Genomic DNA, 20,475 nt, shown 5'->3' on the forward strand with positions numbered 1-20,475 from the left:
CCTGGACCCACAGAGATGCCCTCCCAGGGGCAGGCAGTGGGGAGCCTAGGGAGGAAAGGGCAGATAATTCCTAGATGTGCTCTCCCTGCTGGATCCTGGGGAGAGACAGCTCTGTTGCTCTGCGGTGAAAACCATCAGCTTCCCCTCTTGAAGAGGAGTTTAAGCCTCAACCAGCTGCCGGTGATGTTACATCTAACCCAGAGACCAATTCCGAGGTGGTATATTTCAGTCAGGTTTCCATTTTCCTTAGTGAGAAATACAGGCTTGTGCCATGGGAGTCATCATCACTAGGACTTGATTCCTTGTCCTGCACAGACAAACAAATAAAACCCTCTTGCTGGATTACTTTTGCTTATACAAACTATTTGGAAGTGTTATGGAATTGGTGAGGGATGAAGAGAGAAAAGGAATTGGTTAGAATAACCCCTGTTTTAGCCATCATTTATGTAGAAGATGCCCAATGTTTTCATCTAATCAGACCTGCAATCTAACGGAGGAAAGAAGGGAGAATTACTGCTATAAATCTTCCAGATGCTAGGACTTAAGAAGTGGTTGGCCTCATCCTGAGCTCACCTTACAAAGCGGCGTGGCCTTCCCTTTCTCTCTGGGGCCCACTGCCCAAAGGAGTTGGGAGAACTTCAGGGAGAAGTGTGGGTACTTGATTATTTTCTAGGACGCCCTCTTTGTTGACTTTTCAAACATATAGTGGATTTTAACCTGCTCATTTTTTTTAAAGGCCACACGGCCAATATAAAGTGAAAAGAACCTAACTTACGGCTTCGTTCCTGCCAGTTGTCAACACAGCGGTGCAGCCACTGCCTCTCATTTCCTGTCACTCTGGGTTTTCAGATTACTTTTTTAAAATCTCAATTGCTGACTTTATGAGCGCCTGATTACTGCAGAGAAATAAGGAGCTCAAATATCACAAGGCTACCAGTGTGGACAATGCTCCTATTTGAAAGACATCTGGTTGTAATAATTAACACCAATTTATCTGACCTTTTTACCTGTGAAAGACCAGAGAAAAGTCTTTGTATCTGCCCACCCACTCAAAATCTCTCACCCACTGCCAGGTACACCTTACTGGGTCCATGTATTCCTTACCCACTATCCCCATCTTCAAAAATCTTAGGCAAAGGCAAAGCCAGGATTTAAAGGTTCTTTTTTATTTGAAATCTCATCCAGAAACACTGGTTATTAATAAATATATCATAGTTATCAAGAATATATAAAAAATAAAGACAGGTATTGTCTTTGAGGCCCTAACAAAATATTTCAAGCAAATGTTCAGGAAAATAAAAACGGCACCCCTCCCCAAACCATGATAACTTTTCAAAGCTGATGATAGAGAGAGCCAACCCCGCATGCAGAATCGCTGAGCAAGGGGGGAGGGGGGGGGATGGGGCAAGCTAGTAGAGGGAGCCCAGGCTCTGGCAATAGCTGGCCCCTAGAACAGCCTTGGGATGGAGTTTGGGAACGGAGTTCAGAGGGGGTGGGGTGGGGGAAGAAGCGCTTGTGCGTGAGTTTGGGTCTTTGCACTCTGCCCCCTTTTTTTTTCATTTCATACAACCACAGACAGATATATGGATACTTCGGAGAATTCACTAATAAATCCTTGTTACAAGGAAAATGGCATCATGGCCTGCACAACATGTTTCGAGAAGATTCATTTAGAAGCTTGCATGCATTCTTTTGACCTACACTGCGTCTTAAGGAAAACCCACATAAGAGATGTCATGCCCTGGACCGGGGTTGAGATTCAAAACTTGGGTCTTGATCTCTCTCTCTCTCTCTCTCTCTCTCTCTCTCGATCTCTCTCTCTCAACGTCTCTAGAAAAACAACTGCGGAGAGATAGTGACAATCGTAATTGCATCCATCTCCAGGAAATATTTACATCTGTTTTTGCACAAAAGGGATGTTGTCTTTTCCAAGGTGAGAACACAGAGCCAGAGAAAGCCAACTCTAAAGTCCCTTCGCAAGTTTTTGACCACACCGATCCCGTCTTTACACAACAAATGCAGTTTTGACAAGAGCCTATGTAAGTGAGAAGCACCGGCGCGGCATGGGGAAAAGAAGCATGCATGCAAAACACACGAAGTCTGGTTCGAGTCCCCCTTCGTTACCACCTAGAAATTGCAGTTTGGTTTTGGTCCTTTCCCTCCGGGAGGTCAAGCGGAGTCTGAGGTCTCCGACGGAGTGGGAGGCCGCGGGACCCCGCGCTCACGCTCCCGCCGGCCGAGCGAGTGCTCAGCCTCCCTCTCCCCTCCCGGCCCGACACCGCAGTCCCTCCCGCCTCTCTCCCCTCATCCTGGGCAGCTGCCGGGCCGTCCTCTGCTCACTTGAGCAAGTCCTTGGACTCGGCCGACAGCCGAGCCATGTTGGCGGTGGAGAGAGCGGAAAGGTGCGGCGGCGGCGGCATCTGGCAGATGGTGCAGGGGCAGGGCAGCCCGGCCCAGTGCTGGAAGCCGCTGCCCAGCTGCAGCGCGGGCGGCGTGGAGGGCGCCTTGAGCAGCGAGTGGGGAGGTCGGATAGTGCCGATGGCCGGCAGCGAGGCGGCGGACAGCGGCGACGAGCCGTTGCCGGACGAGAGCGCGCCGCCCAGGATGGGGTGCACGGGGTGCACCGCGTTGGCGGCGTGCGCGGGGTGGCCGGCCGAGTGGCCCACGGTCCCGCAGTGGAAGGCAGAGTGGTGGCCCCCGTAGATCTCGCCAACCAACCTCTTCATCTCCTCCAGGGAGCTGGTGAGCATGAGGATGTAGTTTCTGGCCAGCAGGAGAGTGGCGATCTTGGAGAGCTTGCGCACCGAGGGCCCGTGCGCGTAGGGCATGACCTCTCGCAGCCCGTCCATGGCGAGGTTTAGGTCGTGCATCCGCTTGCGCTCCCGACCGTTGATCTTCAGCCTCAACTGCTGTAGGTCCTGCTCCGACAGCTGCTTCTTGATTTTGTACTTGCTGCTCTCGCCGGTGGCCTTGGCGCCGGCCCGCGAGAGGCTTTCCCCGGGCATCTTCTGCACCATGTCGCCCTGCGTGGAGGAGACCGAGTTGAGACGGCTCTCCTGGTGGTGGTGGTGGCGGTGGTGGTGTTCCCTCAGATACATCTCATCCATGTCCGGCGATGAAGCTCTGCTGGAGACAGAGCTCGAATCAGAATTCATTTTATTACGGGGGATGCGGCCCTACCGCGGGGAGGCTTTAGGTGGGAAATTAAGGAAAATCTTGAAATTAAAAAAAAAAAAAATCTGTACAGCCCAGCGACCCACTTCTCAGTGGCAAGACTTGAGAAGAAAAGCTGAGGCACTGCCTTTCCCCGCCTCTCTCCCTCCCCACTCCCTTCTCTCCGGTTAGGCTGTTTCCTGGACAGCGGGTTGGTGTTTGCTGGGACTAACCTCACGCTGAAAAAGAGGGGCTTTTATAGAGCTGCGGCGGAGAAAAGAGACAAAAGGAACCCTCCTATCTATCCTGGGCTGGTTAGGACGACGTGCCGTCATTCAGGGCGGTGCGCTTTGCTGTCCCATTTTGCAAGGATTCCTATTCATATTCATTGTGGGGCCGCCCTGGGACACCTCTGCTCCGAACCGCTAGGAGCCCCAAGGCACAAAACCCTCTCTGATTGACACACTCACCGCTCCAGCTCGCTCCTTCCTGGATTTTTTTTTTTTTAACTTCCCTCCCCCTCCTCCCCCCCCCCCAAATTTCCCTAACCAAATCACACCTAAGGAACCAACCGCCGGAAGGAAAGGGAGCCAGGCAGTAGTCGGAGATTCCTCCGGGTTTCTAGAGAGAAACTGAAACATTCTCTTTTCTTCATAGCTACTCCCAAGTTTTGGGGAATGTGAGCAAAAGAAGTCCTAATGGAACCGTGTCAAGGACAGAGATGCGGTTGGAGGGCAGGTTCCCCGCGCCAGGGGGTGGGCGCGGGGGTGGAGGGAGAGGGGGACCTCGTGTCGCTGGGCACTGTCTGAACTGGTTGGTTATTAGGTCTCTTTTCCTAAACACTGATACGGTGTTCATTTTGTTTATTGAGCCCTTCTGGCCTAATTGCAATGGGACCTCCGTTTGTGGTGAAGGGCTTGCCCCGACACTGTTATAGGGATGGGTTTTCTTTTCTTTTTTCTCTTTTCTTTTCTTTTCTTTTCTTTCCTTTCCTTTCCTTTCCTTTCCTTTCCTTTCCTTTCCTTTTCTTTCTTGCTTTCTTTCTTTCTTTCTTTCTTTTCCCTCGTTTAAATAGATTACTGAAAGAATTTGCTTTGCACAATTCTCTAACTTCTTAGACCTGGACCTGAGGAAAACAAACAAACAAACAACACCAAAAAACAAAACAAAACAAAACAAAAAAAAACCAAGGGGAGGGGAGGAAAAATGGTGGAGTAGCCAGGGAGGGAAGGGAGTTAGAGATAGGAAGGGTTCCCAAGAACTCCAGAGAGATTGTTCCTGCCGGGGCTACCCCGCAGCCCCCGGACCCTGGCGCTAACAGAAGCTGGTGGGGCAGTCCCGGTCGGGAGCTGGCGCGCAGAGGCGGGTAGCATCTGCAGCTCGGCGCCACTGGGCTGGGGCCGGTGGGTCCACGGGGTGGGGAAAGCGGGTGCTGAGGGTCGAATAAGAAACAACGTGTGTTTGTGTGGGCGCGCGTGTTCTGCAGGGAAAGGATTTGGAGAGCCCCGTAGGCGTGCGCGCGTGGGCACTGCGGGCCAGTGCTCGGCGGATTCTGTGGATAAAGAGGAAGGAGGCCTGGAGTTTGGAACTTTCGCTTCCAGGGCGGAGGTCGGCGCGATCTTTCTTCCCCCTTGCTGTGTTTTGTCAATGGGACTAGCTAAACAGTTGAGGGGCGGGAAAGCAGAAACCCTCGGGAGCCCGCGGGAGGCCTCTAGAAGAGCCTGGGCACCGCCACGCTCTGGGCTCGGAGGAACCCAAGACAGGTGCCAGGTTGTAGTCGAGTGGATGCAAAGTGTGAAACCGAAACAATCCCGGAATCTCTGGCAGTCAGGGCCTCGGACTGCCCGGCGCAGTCAGTGCATATCTTTGGGACTAGCAAGGTAGAGGAGGCCTCACTTTGCCTCCACTTTGTGGACAACGTGGAACGGCCAACAGAGAGGGTTGCATGCCTAGCCCGGGAGTCTGTAAGCTCTGCGAGGCTTTGCCTCTTTGGCAGTCTCGCCTCGAAAGCTGCGCTGGCAAGTACCAGTAGGATGGGGAGACGCAACATTGGAGAGGATGCTTTTCTGCACTGAACTTCGCTTCTCTGTAAGAGAAGAAAATGGACGAGAGTCCCTCCTCAACGCCAGGACCTTAGGGCCCTTGAAGACTGGACTTCTATCCTCCTACTGCCCCCACCTCCGTAGAAGGAAGATTTTTTAAAACGAAGAATCCAAATGATTCGCTTTGGATGTGGAAAGGTTGATTGTCCAAACGCACTTCTAATATCCCAGCCAAAGAAATGTTTCTGAATTCACCAGACCCGTCCCTTTGAGCTCAGACAGCGACATCCACCGAACTGCTTATGAGAAAAAGGCTTCCAGAACATCAACATGTATTCGGACAGTCCTAGGTGATGGTGATGGTGGAGAGGCGTGGTCCAGACCGCCGCCCCCAGCGCTTCTCTGCTGCTCACGTCGGGTGGCGGGGGAGCCCTGGGAACCCCACACTGGAGGAAAAGACGTTTCCCAGCCTTTGGGCCAGTGCACAGGCCCGGCCCCCGCCGCCTCCTGAGCCACCTTCCTGACCCTCGGGCATCGACTCGGGCCTTTCTCTTGCCCAAACTGAGAATGCTGTAACTCAGTTTTTATTTCGGGAAGTAGCAAAGTCTAGTTAGAATAACTGATTACAAATGAAGGAGTAGAAAAAGTTATGCTGCTAAAGGCTTTTTTAAAAAGCATTAAAAAAAAAACTTCCAATTTTCTCAGTGGGCAATATGAAACAAGGTATAAAATTTTCTCACGTTAATCGAGGTGGCAGGGAAAAAGGGAAGCTGGCCTTGAAATACAAACTGGAAACTCACTTTCGGACTGGAAAGACCAACACCAAGCTTCTGGGAGTCCGAACCAGAAGCCCCTCTTCCTCGGCGCCGCCTTTCCGCCGAGTGGGGGGACGCAGCCCCTGCGACCAGCTCAGACGGGAACTGCGCTAGGCTGGAAAGGGGCCCCGGGCCTCTGCCTACAGACCCCCTCCCCCTCTAGCGGGTTTATAGCTCCGGCAACGCGAAGGTAGATGTGCTTGACCTGGCAGAACTGCGTGTCCAGGCCGAGGGCCCTCGGCCACAGTCCAGGACGCCGCGCGCCCTCTCCTCCCCGCTTTCCCAAAAGGCTTCCACAGGTGAATGTGAAATGGTCCAAGGTCCAGGGCCCCAGTCCGGCAAGCACTTCTGGCGAGGCCTTACAGGGGCCCAGAGTCTCCTAGGAGGCTTGTTCCCTATTCCCTATATTCTGTAGGAATTAACATCAAGAGGAGGAAGAATGAACGAAGGAGCCACAACTTTGCTCTCCATAAAATGGGTTGATACCGAACGGGGCGCAAAAGGCAGAGGAGCCCCAACTGGCTGTGCAGGCGCTGTCCCCAAGAGTTTGCCTAACGAGGTCGCTTTGGACTCTGAGGGTGAACCCGAAACCTGCGCCCAGCCCCGAGCAGGAGCAGGCGGGGAACTTAGAAGGGCGAGCTGCGCGAGTTCCTTCAGAGAACAGTCTCTGCCGGCGCTCACGCCGGGCGTGAGCAGGGGGCGGGGGGAGTAAGGGAGCCGGCGCTGGGCGGAGGCTGCGGCAGCTCGGTGGGGCCGCGGCAGCCCAGAGGGGCCTCAGCCGGAGACGCGCCGTGACCTTGGCCCTGGCCAGGGGCCCTTTCAGAGGGCTGAAACAAGCAAGAAGAGGGAGCCAGCGACCCGGCGGCGGCGCGGGGCCCCGCTCTCTCGGGCCGCACCCGGCGCCCTCGCAGCCTGGGGGCGCAGCGGGGGCAGCGCGGAGGCGGGGGCCGTTCTCCCGCAACAGGTGCTTCCGGAGGCCCGCGCGGGCCGCTTCCCGCCACTCAGTCTTGCTCCCGGCAGAGCCTGTGAGTACTTTGTACTACCCGAGGCGGCAGCGGGTGCGCGCGGGGACCCGGTCCGAAGAGCGGCGCAGCCTTCCCCTCGCGCCCGGGGCGCACGGCCTCAGCTCTGCAGCTCCGGCTCCCGGGAACCGCGCCCTCCGGAGGCTTCCAGGCAATTCCTGTGCGCCCCCCCCCCCCACCTCCGGCCCCCACCCCAGATCTCCGGGGAGCATCTCTTACCCTAAGCCCGGTGGCGCGCCCACCGCTCCGGAGCTCCAGCCACCGAGCTCCTCTCCGGAAGCTGCCGGCTCTGCCCGAGGCCGCGGCGATTTGGGCTCCACGGCGAGCACCCCCCACTCCTCGCCGGAGTCCGGAGGCCAGTGGTCGCGCTGGCCGACCTGCCGGGAGGCCGCTGTGCGGAGCCGGTGGATCAGCAATGTCCAGGAGCTCCCGTCGCTCGCCCAGCCTCAAACTTGACCGGCGGAAACTTTGGCCGAGACCGAACGGCGGGAGGCTGCCCTGTGGGCTTCACCTTTTACCCCAGGCCCCCTTCCAAAACAAAAACGACCCAAGGGGAACCCCAAACATCTCTAAGGGTGTTCCGTCGTGGGCAACCAGGGGAATAGCCTAAACACTAGCTGAGCACGGAGGAAGTTCTCAAAAAGTAGTTTTGTATTTGAGTAAAACAATCACTTCACCACATTAGCAGTGGGGGCGGGTCATTGAAGCAGTTGAGTTGATCAAAGAAGCCCTTAGAGAATGAGAGAGAGAGAGAGAGAGAGAGAGAGAGAGAGAGAGAGAGAGAGAACAGTTTTTATAAAAATTAACGTCAACAGAAATCTCAGGCAGGCAGGAATTCTCTCCTCTTGCAGCCGCGCGTCCCGGGTGCTGGAGTGTGGCGCGAGTACTGAACTCCGCGCCCTGCGGTTAGAGATGCCAAAATGGAAATCCCAACCATCAAGTAGGTGCTAGAAGGGCCCGAGTGGGTGGATCTGGACAGACCGACTAAAGTGTTTCAGTTTTCTGGGTCTCCCCATATTTTGCATCATATCTTGAACATTCACCGATCTAGCGTTTTCCCCCCGTCTTTTAAAAAAATCTGGCTTTCCTACAGGAAAAAGCAGACGTTGAAGGACAGCAGAATTTTATGAGGTGATAGTAACTGCTTTTTGCAACGTTGGGTGTGATATTGGAGGAACTGAGGAAGTCCCAGAATAGCATAAAATGATGAAGTGCTAATTATGTGAGTGTGTAGACGAGTGAATATGTTGGCAGAACTAGAAGTTCGATTTTAATGATGTGTAGGAGCAAGCCTGGCTAGCACTTACAGACTAATTCTCATTATTGAAAGGCTGCCTTAAGTCAAAGGAGGTAAGAACTTCTAGACTTCCCTTACAGGATTTCACTCAGTCAGTGAGCATTTCTGTACTCTTTCTTCTTTCCTTTCTGGTAACACCTGCTCAGTTGCCAAAACTCCTGAGTTTCCAACCCTGAAGGAAGCCTATAAATTGAAAGCATTTTTCCTCAAGATTGGAATGTTTAGGTTGATGTAAATATCACTGGCGATCAATCACATGGACTGATGAGTTCTATTCAGATTTGCATACTTAGACACACATTCTTGGCATGTGCCCTGACGTTTTGGATGTGTGGCTCTGTTAATACCAATCCTTTAAGAAGCATTAAGTGGATGATGTATTAGTATCTTATTGTTATTAATTTAATTCTTTGTGACTTTATAGTTAAAGACACTGTATGCAGCTTGACATCTTACTATAAAATAGCACACAATACTAATGGAATTTAGTTTTATTTTGGAGACAGAAGTTTATTTTAGATATAAATATCTTATGCAGCATATGTGTTATTTTCATTTTGTGCTCAGTAACATTCAGGCTTATACACAAAGTGTGTAAATGAATGGATGCCACAAAGAGATCAGAATATAAGAACCTGTGTATAGAGCAACAGAAGATTAAAAAGATGTTAATATTTACGTCATCAGTTTCTTACACTGCTTTTTATTATAGGTATTTATACGCATATATTCTGAAACTTACATGTGTATTTGTGTAAATACATTAAACTATTTATTTGAAGTCTTGGAGTCCTAAATAAAAAGAAATGTTATTTTTCCGATGCTAATCAAGACAAGGGGAAACATTACACACCTGTTCATAAATAGAGTTGGAGTTAATAAGTTATATTGACCCCGAACAAATACAGATTTACGCACATTATTTTGAGAAAATGATAATTGAGGTGCCTGCTACTGAATCTTGAAAAGTTAAAATGGCAGTTTTCAAAAATGAACATTTCCATGGCTGATTCATTTTATGCAGAACCTGTGGTCTGGACCAGACAGACTCTGCTTCATCATTTCTAAAAAGAAATGAAAATGTAATATATGCTCCTTTCTTATTATATTTTTCTATTTATAAGTATTTTTATTTTATTTGCATAACAGACTGAATGTAAAAGTTTATAAACCAAATTGTCACCATTTACAATATTGGCCGAATTTGTATCTTCATCTTTACATATATCATAATATATAATAAAATTGGACCAATTATTCAGACAATTCAAACCTCAAATCTTGTTATCTTTTTTTTTTTTTTTTTTGGTGGGGGGGGGAGGGTGGGAAGAAAAGAAACAGGCTGAAAGCAAATTATCACTCAAAATTTGTAGATATTTCTCCTATATTTTACTTGCAGATCAGTCTGAGTTTCCTGCTCAACAACTGAAATGATACTCTCTTTTTTTTCTGAAATGATATTCTCAATAGTACTATCAGCACTTTAGTAAAAACGTCAATTGTTAATTTTTACAACATAAAAAGATAACATAAATTAACATATTTTCATAACATGGCATTATTTAAGATACTGATGAAAGAAACTTGATAATCTTCTAAATTCACATTTTTCCCCCTAGTAAATTTTATTATTTCACAACCTTTGTAACGAGACATAGCAGAATCCTGGACTACTTATGTTCACAGATGCAGTTCAATTAGATACTTCGGAACTTTGTTTCTACCCTATTTTATTACGGCAAGTCTCATAATAGGAGTAGACTGTTAGGAAAAAAAACAACTTTGTAATGGGGGCGGGGAGAAAGAGAAGGAGGTCATATGAAACACTGTGCACATGTCCTTAGATCATAATACATAATCCTGATTCTACCTTTGAGTGAATTTTGTAGAGTTGTTTGTAGGAAAGCCCTCCTCAGATATATGTTTACTTTATATACTTAGGGAAATGTTACCGTTGATTCTAATATTTTAATACAGAGCAAGTCTGTGTCCGCTTTCTAAAGTCCGAGGGATAGCAAGTTTGCAGATCTCATATAGGTGCCCAGGGAACCCCATGGCACGCTCCTCCAGGACTCATTCATCCTGCAATGTGTTGTTAAGCCGCTGAAATTGCCTGAGATAAAGCTGTGGGAATGAGAACAGTGAGTAATCCTTCGAGGATGGTGCTTCTAGGTACTGGAATGGGTCAGAAACTGCTTTTAGAAGGAAAGTGGAAAACTGAGAACACTGTCAGACTGAAACCCTGCTAAGGAATAGAATTTTTAATAATTAGTACCACAGATACCCTAATGCTGTTGAACGGCGCTCCCGAAGAAGTTCTTTAGTTTTTCAACAAGGAAATAAAAATCTTTTAATTTTATTTGTTTAAAAAACCTTTTAGCTTTATATTGAGGACAACTCCAGTGTCCCAAGAGTTGCTCCTAAATGCAATAATGCGTTTGCTTAAATAACAGTACAAGAGTAGAAAGGGTAGTTAGGAAAAGACATTTTTATTTTGTTGCGTGTTATTTCTAAGCTGATTTAAAAATTCTTCCCAGAGTCAGTTTCCACCCTGCTCTGGGGAATGGTTTCATATGGCTTAATTGTAGAAAAACAAAAATGTGATTATGTATATACTTTTCAAGTACAGTTGCTATAATTGTCTCATTTCTTCATCTTTATCAAAGTTTTGCCTCCTATAAAAGTAAAGCTGTGGATAATAGTTCTTTGGCTCCCGTTAGATTTATTAATTGAAGTAATTACATTAAATGGAAAATAATGCCTTTGGGGAAAGTAATGTCAACAACAGACATCCCAGAGAAAAATACTGCTAAAAGATAATGTGTGGCAGGAAAGATGTGGGCCAAGAGTCTAGAACCAATTCAACTTAAGAGTTTTAAATAGCTGTAGAAACTAAAAAGTAAAGGGCATATGCAGCTTGGCATTGAAAAACTTTTTAAAGACAGGACTAGGATAACAAGGCAATAGCTCCTCTCAATGTTTGTGGTGTCCTTCACATCCCTCTTTCCAAAGCCACCAATAACAAAGGGAACAAAAATACATGTCAACAAAGAACACAAATACATAAGGAATATTGTGTAACTTTCTTTAATAAGTTGTCTTCTGGCCAGAGCTGGCAAATACCATGGGATTAGAGGAAAGACGAGCTCTTGGAGGGATATAAATTATTAACAATAATTAAAAAAAATTCTTTTGGGGGCGCCTGGGTGGCTCAGTCAGTTAAGCCCCCGACTTCAGCTTGGGTCGTGATCTCGCGGTCCGTGAGTTTGAGCCCCGCGTCGGGCTCTGTGTGCCTGAGCCTGGAGCCTGCTTCGGATTCTGTGTCTCCCTCTCTCTCTGCCCCTCCCCCATTCATGCTCTGTCTCTTTTTCTCAAAAATTTATAAACATTAAAATTGTTTTAATAAATAAAAAAAAACTCTATTGCTGTAAACATACAGATGCCACTTGCCCATTGATGAGAGTGCCTTTCTTAGGATATGAAGACTAGAGAGAAGGCAGGACCCAAGAAAGACTTCACAACCCAGCAAATTTCCTGGATAGGATTTGCTGCTTACCAGCTGTGCACATTTATGTAAGTTTCTTACCATTTCTTTTTTCTTTTCTTTGTTTTTAAGTTTATTTATTTATTTCAGAGAGAGAGAGAGAGAGAGAGAGAGAGGGAGAGAGAGAGCACAAGTGGAGTAGGGGCAGAAGACAGAGGGAGAGAGAACTCCAAGCAGACTCTGCTGACACAGTGCAGAGCCCAACGTGGGGCTCAAACCCACGAACGCTGAGACCATGACCTGAGCTGAAATCAAGAGTCGGACACTCAACTGACTGAGCCACCCAGGTGCCCCGGTTTTTTCACATTTCTGAACTTTTGTTTTGTCACCTGCACAGTAAGAATGGTCATGATCATGACATATGCTTTTGTGAGAGCGTTTTGCAAACCTCTTAAAATCATGCAGTATTATGCTTTTGAAATAAGATTTTTTCACCCTGTCTTCTGTATATATTTTTAACATCCAAAAATATTTGTCCAGCTTTATTCTTCTATAAATATTATCTTGGTATTCTTTTAAAATTGTTTTATATCTATTCTTGCTATTAAGGCAGGACTCATGCTTCCCCATTGTCCCCACTCTCTGGCAAGTTGGGAATTCGTAATAAATATAAAGCATACCGAAGTACCTCTTAGAAACTGGAGCAGGTGCTTGGAGACTGTATAACTTTTAGAAATAAAATTAAGGTATAGAATTCATGAGTTATAGAAGGTAGTATAAAAAGTGCTCAGTTCCTCTAAAAACTATGGCTGGGAAGTGTCTGATTATTGATTAGATATAAAGAAAGACTTTTAGAAAAAACATGATTTAAAATTTGTTTTGTTTTTCTCTTATGGAAAGCCCTCCAAACCAATAGGCTTATTTGAAGTCTGGGTCCCAAACAAAAATTTTCAAGCTCAGTCTTGCTATTACTGTCTAATCACACATCCATCCTTGATATCCAGGCTCAGGGTTGGTGAGTCTTTGGGCCTAGTAGACCAGGATTGGTCTTATATGGAGAGGCAGGGTTGTGGTATTTGCACATTCAGATTTGGAAACTTTGCCAAATTTTATTCTAAAAGACCTTCCAGTGATTGGCACTCAGTCAATCCTACTTTCATCTGGCCAGAGTCCTACCACTGATATCTTGGGGGGGGGGGGGGGGGTGGAGTCACAGTGTATTGCTTTCTCATTCATTCATTCCCACATTTTTTTTAAAATTTTTTTTAACCTTTATTGATTTTTGAAACACAGAGAGAGAGCATGAATGGGGGAGGTTCAGAGAGAGAGGGAGACACAGAATCTGAATCAGGCTCCAGGCTCTGAGCTGTCAGCACAGAGCCCGATGTGGGGCTCGAACTCACGGACCGTGAGATCATGACCTGAGCCGAAGTCGGATGCTCAACCGACTGAGCCACCCAGGCGCCCTTCATTCCCACATTTTTTGAGTGGTCCTATGTATCACTTCAATTAGAGGTTCTGAGGAAACAAAATCAAGGAAAACATAGCCTCCTGAATCTAGGTGCTAAAAAGACAAGAAAACCAATCATCTCCTGAAAGACAATATAAAGGTGACCTTGAAGTGTTGGTGATTAATATTGGTTATTTTAACAGATTGGGCACTTATTTTGGAGGTACAAGAACAGACCCGAAGGATCTTTTTGTCTTAGCCTGTTTCTCTCTGTACAGGACATTTATTTGGAAAGTGATCCCGGATAACAGGATGAAATGGAGGGTGAAATGGAGAAGCATTTATCCATTGTTTCTAGCCTCTCCCCTCCCATTGGTGAGAGCTGTTCATGATTAAATACCTCCACAGTTCTGGGCCACACACGTGGGAGTGACAAGGCAGTCCCCACAGGCACTCCCACGAAGCCCCAGACAGAAAGCAAGGGATGTGCAGTGCACCTGTGGCCAGCAAAAGCTGGACTGAAAAGATGGGCCATGAATATGAGAAGTAGAATACAGGAAAAGTCCGCTGATTTCCAAATGGAGGAAAGTGATGAGTAAGTGACATCTCTGAGGTAGGGTGTGGCACAAAGGGGAGTTCTAGCCCCAGGGTAGGACTGTGGACAGGCCTGCAGTAATGGACATTTGGAAAGAGTGTTTGAGGAGCCATTGCAAGAACTGAGGGAAGCTAAGGCAATTTACTTTGTCTCAAGCTAGTCCCAGATAGAACCCTTGAAGAGTGCTCCCAAATGCGGAATGCTTCCAAAACAAAGATATGTCCCAGAAAGTGTCTCACCAGCCTCTATGTCACTTTGGCTCCTCTACCCTAGGTCCTGAAGGGATTCCTCCAGATGGCTGTAAGTGTAATTGGGAAACCTAATGTCCATATTTACAACAAATACATTTTTTGATGTGAAGGAGATCTACCATGATGGAAAGCCCTAAAGCCATAATGCCTATATGATTTCCTCCTATTTGTTCTTGACCACTGGATATTTTTAAAAGTCATAATATCTGAGAGCTCTTTTTTCAAAGGTTAAGTTAAAAACGGAAGCAAGAAGGGCATGTACTAAAATGGAAAATTGTTTCTTGTTTGTAATGGTAATGTCACAAGGTCTCTCCTGTCACATGAGGACCATAATCTTACTAAAATTGCCAGATGGCTCCCTCTCTCTCTTTTCCTGTCCCTCCCCTGCTTCTGTGCACTCTCTCTCAAAATAAATAAACATTGAAAAAAGAGGGGAGGGTGCCAGGGTGGCTCAGTTGGTTAAGCCTCTGACTCTTGATTTTGGCTCAGGTCATGATCTCATGGTTTGTGAGATTGAGCCCTGCATCAGGCTGCACACAGCTGAACCTGCTTGGGATTCTCCCCCGCCCTTCTGTCCCTCCCCCGCTTGTACTCTCTCTCTCTCTCTCTCAAAATAAGTAAATAAAAATTTTTACTTTTTTATTAAAAATAAACAATTTTATTAATTTTTTATTACATAGGTCTGATGCAGCTTGACAATGTAGAAATTGTGTATAAAATGCCTTGCCAGCCATGAATTCCTTACACGTTTACAATATAAATGTATTTATGATGTTCAACTTTCCAATGTTAAATCTTTACTATAAATATAATATAACTCTCCACTTATTTCCTCTTTTGAGATGCATTCAATGCAATTTACAATTTTTCCTGTAAAGGTCTCACATATCCTTAGTCAATGTCAATTCTCCTCAATTTGATGTGTCGTTTCAGTAAAATTTAGCACAAAATCCCAGTAACATATTTAATAAAACTTGAGCTAACTCTAAAATCTATAGAGAGGAAAGTAAAGGACCAAGAATAGGCAAGAGTCTTCTGCTGAAGACGGGTACAGATGAAATAATTGCACTATCTGATGCCAAGGCTTATTTTAAAGCCTAAGAAACAATGGCAGTGCAGAATTTTTACAATTGGCCAATGAATAGAATAGAAAGAGAAGAAGGATATCCGTGTGAATATCAACCACTGAAATATGATACAGAGAGTATATGCATGAAAGGGGAGAAAGATGTGGGGAAGAAATGGTTATTCACATAAGACTTTGAAATTTGGGGCGCCTGGGTGACTCAGTTGGCTGGGTGTCCAACTTCGGCTCAGGTCATGATCTCAACTTTCTGAGTTCAAGCCCTGCACCCGGCTCTGCACAGACAGATCAGAGCCTGGAGCCTGCTTCCAATTCTGTGTCTTCCTCTCTCTCTCTGCCCCTCCCCTACTCACATTCTGTCTCTCTCTCTCAAAAATAAACATTAAAAGAATTTGTTTTAATGAAATTAAATCCCTGCCTCAAATCATAACCAACAATTAACTTCAGGAGGGTCAGATTTAAATTTCAAGAGCAAAACTTTAAACCATTTAATAAAAAATAGATTGATACATTTATGATTTTGAAGTAGAGATACATTTCTTAAATAGGCAAAAAAATGGATAAAGGAAAAGGTTGATAAATGTGACAATATTAAAATTATGGACTTCCTTTAATCAAAACTTGTCTTCAAGGATGGGAAAAGACTATTTTCAAATTGCGAAAAGACCTTTGCAACATACAAGACCAATAAAGGGGTGCCTGGGTGGCTCAGGTGGTTAAGCCTTGGACTCTTGATTTCAGCAAAAGCCACGATCTCGAGTTTCATGAGATCAAGCCCCACCTCGGGCTCCATGTGCTGACAATACGGAGGCTGCTTGAGATTATCTCTCTCTCAAAATATATAAATAAACTGAAAAAAGAGAGACATAAACAGAAATATCACATGAGACAAAATCCATGTGGCCAATAAACTTACAAAAAGTGGGGAGCTTGGGTGGCTCAGTCAGTTAAGCCTCGGACTTCAGTTCAGGTCATGATCTCACGGTTCATCGGTTTGAGCCCCAAGTCAGGCTCTAAGCTGACAATGTGAAGCCTGCTTGGGATTCTCTCTCTTTGCCCCTCCCCGCCTCTCTCTCAAAACACGAAAAAAACTTAAAAAATATATATATTAAAAAAAAAAGATGTTCAACTTCATTAAGTAGTAAGGAAAACATAAATAAGGGCCACAAGGGGATAGCATTTTAAATCCATTTAAATGCCAAGTACTAAGAAGTTTGAAAATACCAAATATTGACGGCACTGTAGTTCAACAGGATCTCATGCATTTCTGGTGGGAGTATAAGCTGATACAGCCTCTTAGGAAAAGTTTCATACTAGTTTCTAAAGCTGAACATTCACACACCCACGACTCAGCAATTCTACTCCTAGATTATACACCTCCACTCAAAACTGTTGAACCTGTACTCCTGCAGATCTGCCCTGTACTAGAATCCTCATGGCATCCCTGTTCCAGTAGCAAATGGTTATTAACAGGAAAACAGTGATATAAATTGGGGTATACATGCAGAATTATTCAGTAGTTTAAATGAAGAAACTATACCTTCATGCAAAAATATGAGTAAGTCTTACCAACACAAAATTAAGAGAAATAATGAGAGTCCAGGAGATTACAAAGAGAATGATAACATTTCTGTAAAGTTAAAACAACAAAACAACATACTCATTAAAAATACACAGAAAAGTGGAAAAACTATATATATACACATATATATTTTTTAAATGTTTATTTATTTTTCAGTGAGAGGGGCAGAGCATGAGCGGGGGCGGGACACAGAGAGAGAGGGAGACACAGAATCTGAAGCAAGCTCCAGGCTCTGAGCTGTCAGCACAGAGCCCGACGTGGGGCTCGAACCCAAGAATCACGAGATCACGACCTGAGCCGAAGTCGGACGCCCAACCGACTGAGCCACCCAGGTGCCCCAAAACTATATATATTTTTAAAGAAAAGAACAAAAGTAAGAGAAGGATCAGCCCACATTCCGGATACGTAGACACTTTAGGGGATGGAGGGAAAAATATGGGACAGAAACAAACCACAAATTATAGAAGACATTGTCAGTGTTCCAGTTTCTGTATTGGGATGGGTGTTCACAAGTCTTTATTGTATTATTCAGAATAAACACAAACACACACACAGGGACCAATTATGGGAGCGTGCTATGAACAAAGAATTATAACTAATTGAATTCCCTGTTCTTGTGGCCCCCAAAACAAAGCAAAACAAATAATCAGAATGTACCCTGAAATGGATAGCTTGGTATCTGTTAGTTGTTTGTATAAATACAAAGTGGCATTTACAGCCTTCATGCAGTGGGACTCATTTTATCTCTTCAGCTCCCATCCTCATCCATCCTGACAGAGAGCCTGGATATGAGTCCGTTTTCTTTCTCTCCACACATCTTGTTCACGCATTCCATGCTTCTGAGTAGAGTTTCTTCTGCTGTGCATTGCCTCTTTCTGTCTCCTCACCCATGCAAATTTTGTTTTGTGTTTACATTTACCTAAAATTCAATCTCCTTTAAGAAACCTTCCCCAATGACCTTAAATCCCTGAAGTGCTTAACTTCTATACCACATGATACAGTTCTTAACCAGATACATCACACTTTCGGTATTAATTGATGAGTACATCTATTGCATGGCATCGTGCTTTTTATTATGAGGGGACAAAAATTTGATTCATATCCGATCCCCGTTTACAAAGACTCTAGAGAGGTCACAGACATGAAAAAATCCCTATCATACTAGATAATTCTAGCCATGGTTTGCTAGAACTTGAGTCAAGTAAAAGAAGGTGTCACAAGAACAGGAGGCATCTTGGTTGGTTCTTGAAAGATAGGGGGGGATCTCTAAAGGCCAAAAATGGCACGAGAGGGGTATTCCGGGTACAAATGATAAGAACTAGTATTTCTTCAGTATTTACTATGTGCTAAGTCTGTCCCTTAGAGTTTGTATCAGTCAAGTTAGATGAGCTGAGGCTAACGGGTACTCCAATGGCATTGCCTTAAAGATCTAAGTTTTTTCTTATCTTTAAAAGCTGAAAGAAGGCAGTCCAGGGCTGAAATGGTGGCTCTGCTTCATAATGCCCTCAAAGAGCTTATTATTTCCGGTGTATCATTCCGACACGTGTAGTGTGTGACCCTCGTGCTCTTGGCTCAAAGTGGTAGTTACCACATCTGCATTCCAGGAAGTGTGATGGAGAAATAAAGAAGAAAGGAGCAAACATCCTCACACATTGATCTCTAAGAAGTCAGCGCTGGTAATAAAAATCATTCTAGTTATTTTAAGCAGTAGAAGATTTAATGAAGAAAATCACCTGCCTAAAAAAACCTTTGGAAGGACTAGAGGGTTGGGCTCTTGGCTTGGTCTCCAGGAACGACTCTCAGAACAATACAAAAATAACCAACCTGGAGGTTGCAGTTTGAGTCATAAACCCAAGAATACGGAGCATCAGTTGACCCTGGAATCAGGAAGCTCGGACCAAGAAGAAATAGTCATAATTGACTCTTGATAATCAGGAGCAGGAGAACGGGCCCTGGAATACCACCAAAGAAAAAAATCTAATATGTCTATGACAGAGCCGGCGAAGACATAATTTTTTAACAGGTGCAGGAAAATGATTTCTGCTTCACTTCCACTTTCCAAATGTGGCATGCGAGCCTTTGATTGAAGGAATCCAATCTGCATCCACTTGTAAGGTAATTAGTGAAATGAAGATTTAACTTTTCATTCTAATTAGAAAGACAGTAGAACAGAGGTTGAAAAAGCCAATATATCATGCCCGCCACAATCCACCACTGTGGTTACCTTACATCCCTGAACTGCCTTCTAGCCATAGATAAACTTCTGACCAGCAACTGTTAGAAACATAAGCACATCCAACATAATGTATTCACCACTTGTGCAAATAAATGAACAACAAATACGATGTATTCACCTTCTCTCCTAAAGGGGAAATCTAACATCTTACCACACATTATGTCTATCGCTGGGTAATTCTACTCTTCTTCCAGTTTAGTTAATTCTATTTTGATAAACCAGATAATCTATAAGTTAAATTATTTATTTAAGTATCACACAACAACTTATCTGAAATATTAGGGGGAAGGCAGAAGAGAGAAAGGAAAACTGGCTAACATACACTCATATATTCATATATAGCATACATATTAAGCAGAGTAAGAAAAATTGTGAGCCAGCATCAACGAAGTTATAGTTACACTGAGAAATTTCTTTTCTTCACTATCTGTTCCCTCTTCCTTTTGCCCTTTGCCAACATCTCAAGTGGCCAAGGTTCTTTACTTGGTGAAGGTAGCCGGACTAGCATTCTTTTATACTCCTACATGCAAATGTTATGGTCATCCATGAACTCTTACAATTGACCATGGCACTAATGCTCCACGCCCAGAAGATCTCCTTCCCTTTCCCCATCATTCTGCCGTGAGACTATTTCCTCTTGATAATCAGGGTACGAGTAACTTCAGCCAACATAGTAAAATATTTTTTCTCCCTCCCTGTGGTTGAGTGATGTGAAGGACTCAAGGGACCAGGTGATAGTCTCAATTTCCACTTCACTAGAAACCATCCTTTGTGTTCTCGTGGAAGGATCCCTTCCCTTGCTAACCACTTCCATTAATTGAGCAGAACTTAACGTCCATGAGGACGGTGCAACAGAGACTGCCAATCATCTACCAAACCTGTTCTCCTCTGACCAGCTTCAAGAAGTCCTTACTCTCAGATGTTGCTATGGGATGAAGTTATCACCAATAAAATGTGTGTAGAAGTCATATGTGCTATATGCAAGTCTGGGAGTTATGACACTGGACGTGGTGCCCTTTCCACCTTTTCTTCCTTCTCTCTACTTTTTAAACAAGTTTTTACTTAAATGTCAGTTAGTTAACACACAGTGTGATGTTAGTTTCGGCTCTCTGCTTTTTGGCCACAGTTCAACCATGCAGATAAATAAAGATGTCCTTTGTATGTGTAAAGCAGAAAGACTCTAAGCCCCAAATTATAGCATAGAGCAGAACTTTTCTAAAGATCTGGACCATTCATATTGGAATTGTTACGTGAACAAGAAAGAAACTTCTTTTTTATAAGTCCTTTTATTTTTGGCTCTCTTTGTTAGAACAATCTTGTCTTACTCTAGCTTACATAAACATAGAGCAAACATTTTCCAAGTGGATTACTACATATCTGCAGGAGGAAGTGCTAGATGGGGGTGCCTGGGTGGCTCAGTTAGGTTAAGCCACTGACTCTTGATTTCAGCTCAGGTCATGATCT

The 20,475-nt window shown here is 45.1% G+C and overlaps 1 protein-coding gene across 1 annotated transcript; it reads right to left on the reverse strand.

The window, feature by feature from the left end:
* Positions 1-2,336: 2,336 nt before the first annotated feature.
* OLIG3 (oligodendrocyte transcription factor 3) lies at positions 2,337-3,155 on the reverse strand. Its single transcript, XM_060614539.2, has one exon. It carries the CDS (start codon positions 3,153-3,155, stop codon positions 2,337-2,339), a length of 819 nt encoding a protein of 272 aa, XP_060470522.1.
* Between the last annotated feature and the right edge of the window lie 17,320 nt (positions 3,156-20,475).

The sequence above is a fragment of the Panthera onca genome, chromosome B2 (assembly GCF_046562875.1).
Source record: "Panthera onca isolate mPanOnc1 chromosome B2, mPanOnc1 haplotype 2, whole genome shotgun sequence".
Lineage (NCBI taxonomy): Eukaryota > Metazoa > Chordata > Mammalia > Carnivora > Felidae > Panthera > Panthera onca.